The sequence below is a fragment of the Orcinus orca genome, chromosome 10 (genome assembly GCF_937001465.1).
Source record: "Orcinus orca chromosome 10, mOrcOrc1.1, whole genome shotgun sequence".
Lineage (NCBI taxonomy): Eukaryota > Metazoa > Chordata > Mammalia > Artiodactyla > Delphinidae > Orcinus > Orcinus orca.
The window spans coordinates 64660682-64675959 of record NC_064568.1 but is presented as its reverse complement, the minus strand read 5'-3'; the positions used below and the strand labels follow the sequence as shown (position 1 = coordinate 64675959).

General features: G+C 36.4%; 1 protein-coding gene across 15 annotated transcripts in view; it reads left to right on the top strand.

Moving 5' to 3' along the window:
* Positions 1 to 15278, top strand: part of MLIP (muscular LMNA interacting protein) — a 293648-nt gene that overhangs the window by 192703 nt on the left and 85667 nt on the right. For all 15 annotated transcript variants that reach the window (XM_049716240.1, XM_049716228.1, XM_049716234.1 and 12 more), the window contains 2 exons: positions 3631 to 3675; positions 15127 to 15255. In XM_049716240.1, coding sequence (XP_049572197.1) covers positions 3631 to 3675; positions 15127 to 15255 — 174 coding nt within the window. The remainder of the gene's footprint in view (positions 1 to 3630; positions 3676 to 15126; positions 15256 to 15278) is intronic.

The following is a 15278-nucleotide window of genomic DNA, read 5'->3' as shown; positions in this document are numbered from 1 at the left end:
TGGTGATATGCTGGTTAAAATCCTCCTACTCTATCTTCCTCTCACTTTTTTTCTTTTGTAATTAAAATGATGTCAAAGGCTGTAGAATACAGGTTATGGGATCTTGTTTCACACAAGAGTCATTCTTATACTCATCTCTAACCTTCTTTATGGTTAGTATTAGCGTGGATAGAACAAATGACTAAAAGCATCAGTGCTGTTCAAGTCCAATTTCAAGTTTATTTTTAGGTACCTCATGTTGCTTCTCTTCCTTAGTTTAGTTGACCAACTGGCAGTTTTTTAAATATAGTAGCCTTCTCTTGCTACTCACCATTCCAATCTCAGCTCACCAGACAATCTTTCTTTACTTTTCAAAAATCATTGCTGCAATATTGTAACATAACTATAGCTACAGAATTTAATAAACAGTAACATGTATTGGGCAAGCAGAGGGAAGCTTCTCAAAGAGTTTGACACACCTGGGTTAGTTGAAAGCATCTGGTTATATTTGTGATGATACACATAAGCCAATATTCTTTTTCTTTGATAAAGGATCTGCAGTAGCTTTATAAATATTAACTCTACCCTGAGGTTCAAATTTAATTCTGTTTTTTCCTCTGGGAATAGTTTCTCATAATAGTGATATGAAGTCCATTATATTAGATGAAATAAAACTGTACTGGGGATGTCTAAATCACCTTATTGTTATGTCATAATTCCCAGTGAAGAAATTTTGGGGACTTATGGAGACTGGATACTAAGATATTTGTGTTTTTCCCTAATTTAATTAATGTGTTTGCCTGAGCACTTTCTCTTTTTTCCTTATGATAGTTTGGTATTATTTAGCACAAAGTACTGAAAAATGTTAGTAATATAGTTAAATTGTGCAAATACTTTATTTTTAGTGTGTGACTTCTTTTTTTCCTATAAGTATTGAGGTAAAAATATAACTATATTTTGTTCCTGTCAAGATACATTCAGTTCAGCATATTTCATAGAAGTCATTTAACTTAGGGAATTCATAGAGAATTCTCTCATTACTGCAATAATGAAGAATTAACCAAAAGGAAAAGATCCTAAGACATTAGAAGAAATCGTTATTACTCATATTACATTATGAGGTTAAAAATGAAACCCTAGGTGAATTGAAAAATCACTGGGATAGGCATTCTGCAGGGTAATATTCTGCAGCACAGAATAACCATGAACCTCAGCGCATGGTAACCTGGTCCACAGCAATTAGAGGTGGGGAGCAATTAGCCAGGACATACTGCTGCTGTAGAGCAAGCAGGGATGGCAGTGAGCAGTGACCATCCTGGTGAAGAATGTCATGAGTCAAAAAATCAAAAACAAACCATGTTGGACACAGTATGAGAAGGACAGCAGGTGCCTGGTCGTTATGTTTAGTGACTCACACTCTTACGTACTTGGCGATACCATAGGAACCACTCAGCTTTCAGTTATCATTCACTTCTCAGAGAGTAAAAGCAATATTGACACATCTGTCATAACCCCGAAAATATCTGCAATTTCAAAAAGAATAGAGATAGTGTAGGAACACAACTTTATCATGTGTCAGCCAAGTATATTTATGATTGTGCATCTGTATGTTGACCACTTCCCTGATGTGGAAGCCTGGTCTCCCATTCAAGGGCAGAAAACTTGAGAAAACATAACTATTAAAATATATATATGTAACCCAATCTACAAGAAAGAAAGAGTAACTGTGAGTGTCAGAAATGAAGAGGGAGCTCCAGGTGGGAAAGTTAAGAAGAAGCTTAAGCTCTGGGGGAACACAGGTATGTCAGAACCCAGGTGACAGTAGCCAGGAGCTTAGAGTTTAACTTTCACTATATAATGAGTCAGAGCTGTGGATGAATCCTTTGTGTGCATCCAGGAGCCTAGAAGGCCACATGGCCATGAAGCATGTGATAGAAATAGACATAAATCCTCCCACCATCTTTAATTTACACTCTTGGGTGGTAATATAGTCATCCATGAGAAAATGGGTCCTAAACGTGTGAAAGTTGAAGATGTGGGGACCTGCCACCCTGTAAGTTCAGGAATATGAGGGTGATGAAATAAAACGGAAACTGGTCCAGAATCAGTGAAATACCTGGGCCCCCCATTAGGGCAAATGTGAAATGTATTGTAGGCATGGTTTCCCAACCCAGGGTTTCTCAGATACCTACAGAAATCATCACTGAAATTACCCTGACTGAAGAGGAGCTCAAAATCAAAAGTAAAAAGCCATCAAATGAGTAAAGAACATCATGGGGCAGAGGCATGAAGGAGAGTCAGCAGGTACAAGAAACAAGGGATTTAGCCAAGAGAGATCATAGAAAAATCTGGAATGAATTTATAAATATAATAAAATGTTGAAATAGTTAAAAGGAATTACAGATACCATAAAGAAGATTTGATAAAGAACCAAATTGAACTTCTAGAAGTTAAAAATAATGTCATTAAAATATAAAGTTCAATGGCCGTGTTAAATGTATTAATATACTGCTGAAGAAAAATGTGTCAACCGTCAGGCTTATATGTGGAAACGATCAGGAATGCAGCATAAAGAGATAAAAAATATGACAGGGAATTTTATAGAGATGGAGAATGGATTCAGAAGACCAAACATATATTTAATCAAAGCTCCAAAGAAGAGATTAGATATAATGGGAGAGAGGCAATATTTGAAGTAATTCCTGGAGGATTTTCCAGAAATGAAGAAAGATATGTATTCTCAGAATGAAGGACTACACCAAGCCCCCAAAAAGGATACATAAAAAGAAGTCCATGCCCAGACACATCATAGTGGAATTACAGAATGTCATGGAGAAAAATCTTAAACACTAAGCAAATGTGAAAACGGATGATCCAAGTTATGACGTTTACATTGACAGCAGTAATAGAAGTCAGAGCAAGTGGGCAGTCCTCAGAATGCTGGGAAATAATAACTATTACCTTAGAATTCTATGTCCAAGTACACTCTCATTCAGGATGAGAACAAAATAAAAACATTCTCAGACAAAGCCCAAGACAGGAAGTTCTGAAAAAACTACCAGAGCATTTACTTCAGCAAGAAGGAAACTAAATCCAGAAGAAAGGAGTGAAATTCAGGAACCAAGGATGATGAAACAATATTAGCCTCCTCTTTAATTTAAAGCAATTAAAAATTTTTTTCATGAAAACTTTATTTTCTAATATGAGTAATTTAATGAAAAAATCTGTTATTTGTTTCATTTTGCTGTACATAAATATAAGTAGCTAACAATGTTGGTAAGTTTGAGTAAAATACGGAGTATACAGAGCATGACATATTACAACACCTTGAAGAATTTTTGATGTCTTACGCTAGTACTTGTGTTAAGATGTTAAGGAAAAGCAACATAGAAAACATCATATTTACTATTATGTGAGCTGAATAAAAATGTGTAGGAGAAATATTGTAAGGCAATGTACAAAAAATGTAAAAAAAATCATTTTTTGGTGGCATAATGATATTTTTTCTTTTACTTAATACCTGTCAAAATTCTACAAGGGACATGTATTATTTTAGCAATAAAAAAACTTCAGAATACTTGAAAACATAGATATATTATCTTACTAAATTATGAATTTCACTAAATAAACACTACGTTTATAATTTTGCAGGCAAACCTCGCCTCACCATCTTCTACGGTATCTGAGAGTCAGCTGGTACGTATCCTCTTACTAGACATAGACCTGGTACTTTAGAAAATTCTGATCTTTTAAGACAGCTTTATATGAACAAATGTGAACTGAGAACAAATTGACTGTATATAAGTTTATTTGCTTACTTGTCTAGTAAAAGTTCACCAATGCTTTACTAAAGCTCCATGTGGTTGTTTTGCAAGTCACAGACATACATAAAAACATATATAGAACTTATTTGCCAGTAACTTGCATCCTAGTAGTGGTGTTAGGATAGAATGGGCAAGGCCAGAAGGAAGATGCAGATGGACGTTAGAGACAAGGACTCACTTCCGGATGGGAGAGATCAGAAAAGGGTTCAAGGACAATGTAGCCTTTGATCATGTAGAGTAGGTTCTGCAATTGAGGAAATGAGATATTTCAGACAGGAAGATTAACATGTGGATGATCTAGACCAGGGACGAACAATAGAAATATAGTGTGAACTTCAAATACAAGCCACATTTGTAATTTAAAATTTTCTAAGAGCCACGTTAAAAAAGTAAAAAGAAATAGGTCACATTAATTTCAATAATATATTTTATTTATATACATATTATCATTTCAATATATAATCAGTATAAAATTGAGATTATTTTACATTCTTTTTTTGGGGGTAAAGTCTTTGAAATCTGCTATGTATTTTACATTTACAGCATACCTCAATTCAGGCTAGCCACATTTCAAGGGCCCAACAAGGGGGCTGGTGGCTACTGTGTAGGACAACACAGATGTAGGCTCTAGAATCTGTTATTTATAGATAAAAATTTGATTAAGTAGGAAAATTACTTTTTCTAACAGTGTTTTGTATTATTGTTACAGTGATGAGCAAATTGGAACCATGATATGTTACCTAGATATTATTAAATATTTTCTTTATTATCTTTTAATTTTTATTGTTTATAATTAATTATAAACACCTTCAGTAAAATCGAATGAAAATATCTAGTAAAGCACTGTAAGACATTAAGAAGACAAAATCAGTTTAATACTGATTTTTCCCCCTATTTTAAGCAATTATTTCTGTGTCCTACATCCATAGCCAACAAGTCATCTTGTCATTATCATGCCAAAATGACAATGGTATTTTTATTTGTAGTGCTGGGAAATCATAAAAAGTGTAGTTTGACTCTTAAAATAGCATGATTGAAGCAAATGGCTTAGGCATGTTGGTGTTTATACATGCAGTGTGTATATGGGGTGTGTTTGTGTGTGTGTGCATGTATGTGTGTGTGAAGTGTTATTTTAGTGTCGGTTGATTTAGAATAGTGGGCAGCAGTATAGGATAGTTGAAAGAATGCTGGAACGGGGCCAGGAGACCCATCTTTTACTTCTTGCTCTAACGCTAACTACTGGGCTGATAGTGGAGAAGTCAAGAATCTGGGAGACTGGGCTTCAATCTTCTAAATGAACAAGCCTCTGTCCAAGCCTCTCTAAGGCAGTGAGTCCATGGTTACTAGTTCAGGGGAGCAAAGGAGTTGCCATGGAAATAAGAGGTACAATAACATTGTGAAGTTGAACAGTTTCTCACTTTAGTATGGAACTATTGTTACAACTATTTTAATATTTAAAATAATGATATATGTACTTGTTTCTTGAGAGTAATGTGTGAAAATTAAGAAATATTTTGTATACTCAACATAGATACAACAGATTTTAGATGTTGAATGTGTGTGAATATATATTATCAGACTGACATATACATATATAGATAGATAGATAGATAAATATTAGTTCTTGACAATATTTTAAGAAACTATTTCAAAGAAGCAAATATAGATAATGATTTCATAAATTAAGACATAGTGTAAATGACCCATTGTAAATGTAATAAGTGAACTTTTTTGGCCAAATAATTCTATGAATTTGATGTTTGTGTTCTGAGAAAAATACGAAGTGTTGCTTTGACTGACTTTGATGATATTATTTTTGCATTTACTTTAGACATTTTCTCTAGAGAGTTCAAGGAATTTCTTAACCAAGTTTTAAATTAAGTTTTAATACCAAAATTCACTTGAGATCTAGGTAGGTTTGTGAAGGGATTATTATCAAGCAGGCTATCACACACAAAAAGAACATCTCTTGGATGGATGTAATTATTCAATTCAATCACTGACTTCTACTTCATGATATTAACCCTGTATTTACATTCTGTGAATATAGAATAGAGTAGAAGTAATTGCATGCAAGGGATGCTATATGGATTTGCTTTTTTAAGGATTTGTAATATTTTCACTCCTAAGCATTGTAATTTATGAATGAATTATATTTTTATGAATGGATTTCCAATATTTGCCATCATGAACTCTCTTCAGGGTTAAGTTCTGAGTAATTTCAGTAAATAAGAATGCCTTTGAAAAACAAATATGTATATATACACACACAGTATGTGTGTGTGCTTATAACATATACTATACATATAGATGCCATATGACAGGTAATTCTGATAGCACACACACACATATACATATTGCTTTCTGTTTATATGTGTGTGTACATGTGTATAGCACATAAATACACGATTTTGGGGAACACATGATAGATTATAGTTAAATTATGTAAGTAAATATTGTATGTTTTGCATAAAGTAAGCAATTAAAATTATTTGATTCCTATTTTAGGGGAGAAATGTAATAAATTGAAGTGAAAATAAATGTTGAATTGCTATGATAGCACAAGCTTAACACAGAAGCCATTTTGCTTTTGAGCTTTGGCTTTTTAAGAATATATCATGTTTTCATATTTTTTCTTTTTAACGTGGCTTAGCTATTTGCTTGTTTACATTGCAACTGTACCCATTTAACACTGGAAGGAAAAAAAGAAATATGACCTTGCCCATTACTCTTAAAATATTTCCACCGTTTACTCTGAAAACCAAATTATGTAGCATTAGGCTCAGAGAGAAGTGTTTTGGGGGTCCTTATGAAACTAGTTCACCATTTTGTGCCTCAGTTTCTCTTCTTCTATTAAACAGTACATCAAAACTGGGAAAGACTTAGAGATGAGGATGTTTTAAATACACATCTAGAAAAAATGGAGGTTGGGACAATTACCCTGTCAACCTGAAAGCGTTTTTGTAAGGCTCACATATCATAAAATGTAAAGTTGCCAATGTAGCCCTGTACATATGGGGTGGGGGGTGTTATTATTGCATATAAAGTCTCTGAAATATTATCTCTGAGATTTAACGAGTGGCCATTTTTTACAGATAAAGAAACAGAGGGTCACAGAGTTTGAGTAGATCAACTAAGATCACAGTGTTCGTGGTCATCTTTGTTCCGCGTGACTTTCAAAAGGAATCATTATTGATTTTAAATAATTCAAGGGGAATAAAAAAGGCTGATGAAGGAGTTGGGAAATAGGACCTCTGCAGAACTGTGACTTCCACCGGCACATGTGATCATTTTCTAAAGAGAAGGGGCTGAGTAGGATCAGTTAGGGTCCTGAGGCTTCACACCTGTAGATAGTGCATCCCGTGGCATCAGAAAGGGAACAAAAGGAAAGGAAGATCCCGGATCTAAGCTGAACCTTCACAAAGCTTTCCTAATTGCTGAGCTGACTCATCATAATATTAACAGAGGCTGGTGGGGTCTCTTTTCTCTGGGTAGGAAAACAGGTTAGGCTTTATAAAATGGGTAAACACTGGTCTTCCTTGGCAATAGGTAAGGGAACCTGGTTTAGGAGATATTTGGCTTTTGCTTTTGAAATTTCATGCCATTACAAAATGCTCATTGTTGCCCAAGATGGAATACTGAATTTAGAGAGTACAAAACAATAGATTTAAAAAATAAACCACATGGTTATATATAGGTAAAAGCAAAATGGAGCTTACTGGAACACTGTACAGAAGAGGCGCTTAACCTTGCAGATACTTTGTTCCCAGTTCTGAAAGCCAACTGATGTGTCCTGTTTTAGTGGTGCATGACTGATCTTTCTAAGGGCCCTTGAGGTCTCTGTTGTTCAGAAAATGCAGCCCTGAAAGCTTTTGCATAGAACTAATGTCTTCTTCAAGCTTGAAGGTGGTTTGTCCTTGACTAATTTTCCTTGACGCTACAAGCTCAAGTGCTACAGCATTTATCATGTATGCCTCTTCAGGTCCGAGTCATGCTATTTTCTTTTAACTGTTGAAATATTTTAAACTGGCCAATCTGTGTTGTGTACATTCCAAAAAATATTTTTGGAGTTGTGACCTATGGTTTATAATTATTGAAATCCTGCATACATTTATTTTAATACAGCGATCATAGTAATTATAAAATATATTTTTGGAAAAAGCTCATCAGATAAGTATTTTCCTGGGTAGTCTAGATCTTTTGGTATCAGTACTCTGTATTATATAATACAAAGTGCAAAAACAGGAAAAAGGAAAGGTTTTTTTTTTCCTTTCAAGTTCCTTTTATGATATTTTTTCTTTACAAATTTCTGTCACGCATATGATCTCCTTAGATTCACACGATCATGTTGTGAGTTAGTATGGCATTGATTGTTATTTCCATTATTCTGATGGAAAAAATCCTGAAGTCTAGATATCTACCATGTGTCAACAGTCTCACACCTAATGGGTGGTATTAAAAACTGCCCCCTCCTCCCTAATCTTGGAAGCTTTACTCTGTACTATAGTGTTTTGAAATGTTTCTTTGAGGGGAAAAAAAAAAAGCTTAAGTATTTGCTTCAAGCATATAATATTTTTATTAAAAAAAAGAATTAGAGTTAATAAATTTTTATTAATTGTGAGTGAATCCGCTAAATAATTTAGAAAATATTGCTTTTGTCAACAGTCTTGACTAGGAGAATGTTTTTGAGTTTCTCTGAGCTTGTTGCCACAGAAATTCTAAAGAAAAAAAAATAACACTGGAGAATATAGACAAGACAGAAGCAAATGGCTAAAAGAAGCAGCGATGGTACTTTCACAAACTCCTTGGATCCATCAAATTAGTCAGACTCACAGAATTTTCTATATGATGTGTTTTATTACTTTCTTGCTTTTTTTTTTTTACACATCTTATTTCTTCAAAAAGATAGAAATAAACCCTTGAAAACTGGGATCCTATTCTTTATTTCTTTTCTTTTCTTATCCCATGACTCCAGAGCTTACTACCTCAGTCAAAGGCAATTAAAAACACCAGTCCACTAGTTGGAGTTAATTTATGAAAGACGTGGTTCTAAGAAGGCATTATCCATATAATGTATTCTCTAGGTCAGTGTTGACAGTTAATTTTCAACTTTGGTCTCCAGCCAGAGGCAGTACCAACTTGTCATAGAATTATGGTTATAAGTTCCAAAGGACAGAAACAATATCTATTTTCACAGTGCCCGAGTAGCAATATTCAAGGATAAGTGTATACTTGATGAATTATAAACACAAATGAATAGTGGGATCAGTGCCCTACAGGCCATTAAAACCTGCCCCCAGGCCCCGGGACTCCACATACTGTATCTCTTGGACTTTTTCTCCCTTAAGACTAATAATAGAGTTAGATGTGATCTCCCAAGTTCCACCCACTCTTGAATTCTCCAAAGAAGATTATATCATTTTCTTCCATGTTAAGACTTATTGCTTATCACTGCAATCAAACAGGGGGAAAAAGAAATGATTTTTTAAAAATAGAGTTAAAATCTTGCAAAGTCCTTAAAGATGTGGCCTCTGGTCTCTGGTCTTGACTTCCTGTATCATTGGAGATGATAACTTCGGCTTTCTACTCTTTCTTATCTCTGAGGGTGGAGCTCACCAACTCACATTCATTCTTCTGGTCCCCTAGCGGTGAAAGGCATGTAGATCTTCTATCTGGCTAAGTTCCTTCTTCCTGGTTATACTGTAATCAAAAAGTCAGTCCAGGAAAAATAAGGGGAGACCCATACTGGATCATAGCCAGCATATTGAACTTCTGCCTGTCAATTAGTTTATTCATCCTTCAAATGTCTATTTAGCGTCTATTAGGTTCCCAGCACAGTTTTAGGTTTTGGAGAGATAACAGTGAACAAAACAATGATCTCTGGTCTCACAGATCTTAAATACATTCTAGTGGAGAAAGGAAGAAAATAAACATAAACTGAGTTCAGATTGTGTTAAGTACTATGGAAAAAAAATAGGGTGAGTAAGAGGAGGTGGGGATTGATATTTTACATGGGTCATTAGGGAAAACCTGTCTGCTAATAAGGTGGCATTTGAGCAGAGACTTGAAAAATTGAAAGAGAGAGTCCTGGAAAGGGAGAAGAGAGTTCCAGACAATACAAAGAGCAAGTTCAAACTCCCAGAGTAGGGAACACAGTGTGTGCCAGAGTGGAGAGTGAGGGAGAGAGAGGGGCAGTAGCAGGAGACAAGATTGGAAAGGGAGAAGCTGGTTGGAGAGTGAAAGATTAGGTCATATGGAGCCTTGTAGGCATCATCCTGCAGGCATTGTAAGGGTTTGGGTTTTTACTCTAAGTGAGAAGATGAGGAATTAGAGTGCTTTGACTGGAGTCCTGTGACATGGCTTGATTTACTCAGTGATTGTTCTGTGCTTAACTCACCTGAATTGTGAGCCCTCTGAGTACAAGTGTTATGTCTTATTCATCTGGGTAGACACTACAGTTACTGACATAGAATAAGTCTCACTTGGCAAAATGCCTGCAGAGAGCATCTGACAGATGGTCTGATAGAGGAATGCTTCAGAGCTCCAAGACAATGGTTGCTTTGTCTTTAAGGCACTTCAAAAATGTCAAGAATACATACATATACATATATGTCATACATACGTATATGTCAAGAATACATGAATACATACATGTATATATATGTATATATACACGAATACATATATGTATACATATATATGTATAGCAACATATACATAAATATGTATAACTGAATCACTTTGCTTTACACCTGAAATTAACACAACATTGTAAATCAACTATACTTCAGTTTTTAAAAAAAGACTTTATCAGTATTGTGCAAACTACTCTTCTCATCAAAGCAAATGGAGAGCAGAGTTGTCCATGATTGTTGGGATCTAGCACTCTTGGAATTGTGTCAAGAAGAATATAAACAGGCAGACTCCCCATCCAATAAAAGCCCATATGTATTCCTGGCTCTAATGAGGTTCTCAGATTTTAAAACTTACAATAACAGAATCACAGTATTCTGTTATCAGAATCACAGTATTCTGGTTCCAGTTAAAAATAAAACATCTGCCTACCCTTTTCTGCAATGATAATGCTTTTTTTCTAAAGGTGGGGGAAATATTTTACTAGCAAGAATGAAAGATTAACCTTTTTTTTTTCAAAATATAGCTCCAAAAGAGGGGGAAAAAGTCTTACATCCAGTGTAAATCAATTCTCAGGAGGTTCATCACAATACATTGAAATTTGCTATTTGGAGAACGTTCTTGTTGTTCTTTCTGTGCTCCTTTTGCTGACTATGGGAGTCATTACCTGTTTTTATTTCTCCACGTAGGCTGGAACGAAAATTATGGTGTTGCTTTCCCTGGCATTGTAAGAATGACATTTGTTTGTGTCACTCACGAGTCTAGCTGGATCTTTCGATTCTTTAGCAGCTAAAAAATGAAGGAAGGGCTTCCTCCGGTGAGTTTAGTTGTCATGTTGCTGACAATGATCATCTTAGAGTAGCTCACCTTTTTAGAGTCTTCTCATTTGTTAATCTAATTTCCTTTGTTTTTGTTTGGATGCAGACTTAGCAAATTAGGTTTGCCAGAATTAGCGAACCAGTCTACTTAGAGTCTGAAGATACCAGGTGACTATGAGCAAGGAGGCAGCATAGATTAGGAATTGATAAAGGACAGTCTGTTCTAAACCTTATGCAATAACTTTGTGTGGTGTGGTTCTTGAGGAGGCAGGAATGTAAATAATCAAATGTGCCATTATTCATTATTAAAGGACCTAATCATGCAGGAGGATTAAGATCCTTTAGTTGATGGTCCGGACAGGTCGAATGGCTTTTTTCCGAGGTCATACAGTCTATTAACACTATTGCAAAAATCAAAATCTATGTCCTTATACTTTCCCCCCACCAATATCATGCTGCTTCTTGGGACTGGATTTTATACCAAGTCCAGAGAAATATCAGTATAAATTTTGATGTCTGGCTGTGCAAACTACAGAATCCTTTAGGAGGCTAAATGTAGTGTTTGTGCCCTGCTTAAGGTAAGAAAAACTGGATTTACTAAGACTAGTGAAAAGAACAGTAAAATGACATGTAATGAGTTAACCATGGCCTAAGTCATGAATGTGGCAATTGGCAGTGGAAATAAAACAGAAGCAATGGATTTAGAAGGAATCAAAAACATAAAAATACTAGGACTTTGTTAGTGATTGCCCAGAGGACGTTATAGAGAGGTGGGTGTTTAAAAATCATGTTAAGTTTCTCTCTATGCTGTTTCTCTCCCTGTCTCTATCTCTGGAGTAGACATCAGAGTAATTAAAACCCTGGGTTTATGATCAGACTAGACCTGGATTAAACCTCGACTTGTTCACATATTAACTGTATGGCTTTGGCATGTGACTGATTCTAAGTCTCTCACAGGGTTGTTGATAAGGAATTGATGAGATAATCAATTTAAAATATTGAATGTAGTGCCTGTAAGATACGGAATCTGGGTCTATGGGATAATGATGATGTCATTATCTGCAATGAATCCTCAAGTGTTTTGAGGCTGGTTTCAAAGCATGTGGAATGGTATGAGCAAGGTGCAGAGGCTGCCATATACAGGATTGATCAGTGTACCATAGTTTATGGAGAGTACATGAGGCTCAGAATTGGGCCAACAAGGTTTGAGTTTCAATTTGACCAAAGGCCAAGACACAGTTAGGTGTGAAGTGTATGGTTAAAGGTTATAGGGCAGGGCTTCCCTGGTGGCGCAGTGGTTGAGAGTCCGCCTGCTGATGCAGGGGACACGGGTTCGTGCCCCGGTCCGGGAAGATCCCACATGTCGCAGAGCGGCTGGGCCCGTGAGCCATGGCTGCTGGGCCTGTGCGTCCGGAGCCTGTGCTCCGCAGCGGGAGAGACCACAACAGTGAGAGACCCGCATACCGCAAAAAAAAAAAAAAAAAAAAGGTTATAGGGCAGGAAGTGTGAACAATGTCAAAGGCAAACTATGTTTAGTCTTCCTTTGCCTGGAGTTGGCTTCCCTGTCCATGAAATGCTGGCTGGTAAGTGACAGCAAGTTATGGTGCAGGAATAAAAACAGGACTAAGGAAAGAGGTAATGAATAAAATGGAAGAATTGGGGCAACTGTATTGAGACCAAATAAGCAAACTAGAATGAGGAAAATTCAGAGATTTCAGGTAGACCAAAGCCTAGGAACACAGAGTCCAAGAAAAGAGCAGGTGGAAATAGAGGAAATAGGGAAAGAATCCTTGTTCAATTGCCAGACAACTATCAAATCCAGGAAATTCATAGTAAAAAAAAGCATCAAACCTGGCAAAGAAATAAGCATGAAGGGTCAGTAACTGATTCTGATATTAAAGCTACTTGATATCCAGCCAACCAGAGGACTGTCTTTTCTGGATTCACCCTGGAGGATGATGATCCCGAGAGAGATGATCTGAGTGGAAGTTTCCAGGCCAGGATGACCCAGAACATCCACCTGCTAGCAATGCAGGAACCAGGGCATCAAGTTTCTCTGGCAGGGGGATTCTCACAGCATATCAAGTGCTTCTGGTCAGATTTCTTCCCTCTGCTTTCATCTTTTGGCTGGTGCTGCCAAGTTTAGTGTCTAAACTTCCGTGTTGGTTTTAGAACCCGGTAAGCCCTGAGTACCGGAGTTGTACTGATTGCCTGCTTCCCAAAGGAGCAGGAGAGAAGGTACAAGCGTAGGAGCAGCAGGAAGGAGAAATGAAACAGGAAGTCACGTGGAAAAGAGAGACAGGAAATCTGGACAGTTTCGGATCATGACCCAGGGATCAGGCGTCTCCCTATGACAGGTGGCTGTAGAAATCAGCACCTGCTTGAGCTTTGCTCTCGTGCTGAGTTCATTGGAGGATATTACTCTCATATGTATACTCAACTGTGTGACGTCATGCATAACTCGTTGTTACTTGCTCATCTTTTCCCCTGGAGAGAAATCAGAGTTCCTTAAGTGGGAGATATTTCCCTGCCTGGGGAAGATAGAGATTTTTTTCTCAATCTTTATTCCCCCAGTTGGCATAGATATGAAAGCCAGCTGGGAAAATATGGGTTGAAAAAAATATTGCAGAGTGGCATTTATTCAAGACTCAAAATATAACGGGTGGCTTATAGGGCAGAGAGATAGATGTCCTCCCTTAAGGCTTAATTCGAGAGCATCAGCACAGACTGAGGAGAGCTAATTTACTATTTTCTGAAAGGAAATGGGCTTGAGAAGAATGATTACAGCAAAATGCTCAAACAGAAAAAGCATCACAACTTTTTACTGAATTCTTGTTTGGGATTTTTTTGGTAAACTTATCAATCATTTTGTGACATTTTACAGTGTAACGAGATTTTGGTGTTCGTGAAACATCATTTTGAAATTGCCCCAAACTAGATTCTTCTCTCTCTCTCTCTCTCTCTCTCGTCAGACTGACATTGGGTACAAATCCACGAATCTGAAATGACTGGTCTATTCACTCAAACTCTTTTGATTGCAAGTTATAGAAGTCAAACTGAGTTGGAAAAAAAAAAGGGAATTTTGTGTAAAAGAAAAGGAAAATCTTAGGAAGCCTCAGAGAAGAAATTCAGCTGGATCCCAGGAATGTTTTGGAATTCAATTCTGGAAAGCCCTCAAGTGTGTCTCTTCTCCATACACTTTGCTGTATTTTTCTTGATCTCATCAGATCTGCTTTTATGGCAGATTAAGTCTTTCCCATAGCTCCCAAATCCACATATTATAATTTCAGTCTCCCAGCATGGCCGCAGAGCAGTTTAAAGCAGTGTTCCATATTCATGAAAGAGAACATCTGTTTGCTACCCAGCCCCCAGTCCCTTGTGTCAGAAAGCCACCCTTGGTTTCATCATACACAGTCTGAACATGACTTCTGGGATTTTAGGGTTTCCAGGAAAAGAAAGTTGTTCTGGGCTTGCTGGATTGTACTAGATTCGTCTATCCTATCATGCCCCAAATGAGTACGCTGTCTGGTACCGAGGATGCTCTCAATAAATATTTATCAAATGAAATATTTATTGACTGAATACACTGGCAAGGATATAGGAATATGTTTGAATAGATAAAGGAAGATGTTTTTGCATTTTGAACGTCATAATAGTAGATCTTAATGAGTTGATTGTGCTGTAACAGGTAACTAAAACTACTAGTTACATTAGTTAAAAATCATTTGATTTCTAGCTGTTTTTATGTATTTATAAAATCATTTTAAAATAAAAAAAATTGCTGTGAGAATATATGAATGACTTAATATACCTATGTATTCATTTTCATAGTATTTTTTCCTTTATTTTTTAAAAATTTGATATTCATGAAGACGAAGCCTGGAGTAATTCGTCCCGTACCTGTAAAATCCAAAATATTACTGAGAAAAGAGGAGGAAGTCTATGAACCCAACCCTTTCAGTAAATACCTGGAAGAGCACAGTGACTTCTTTTCTGATCAGGTGAGTGTGCATATGAGAAAGTC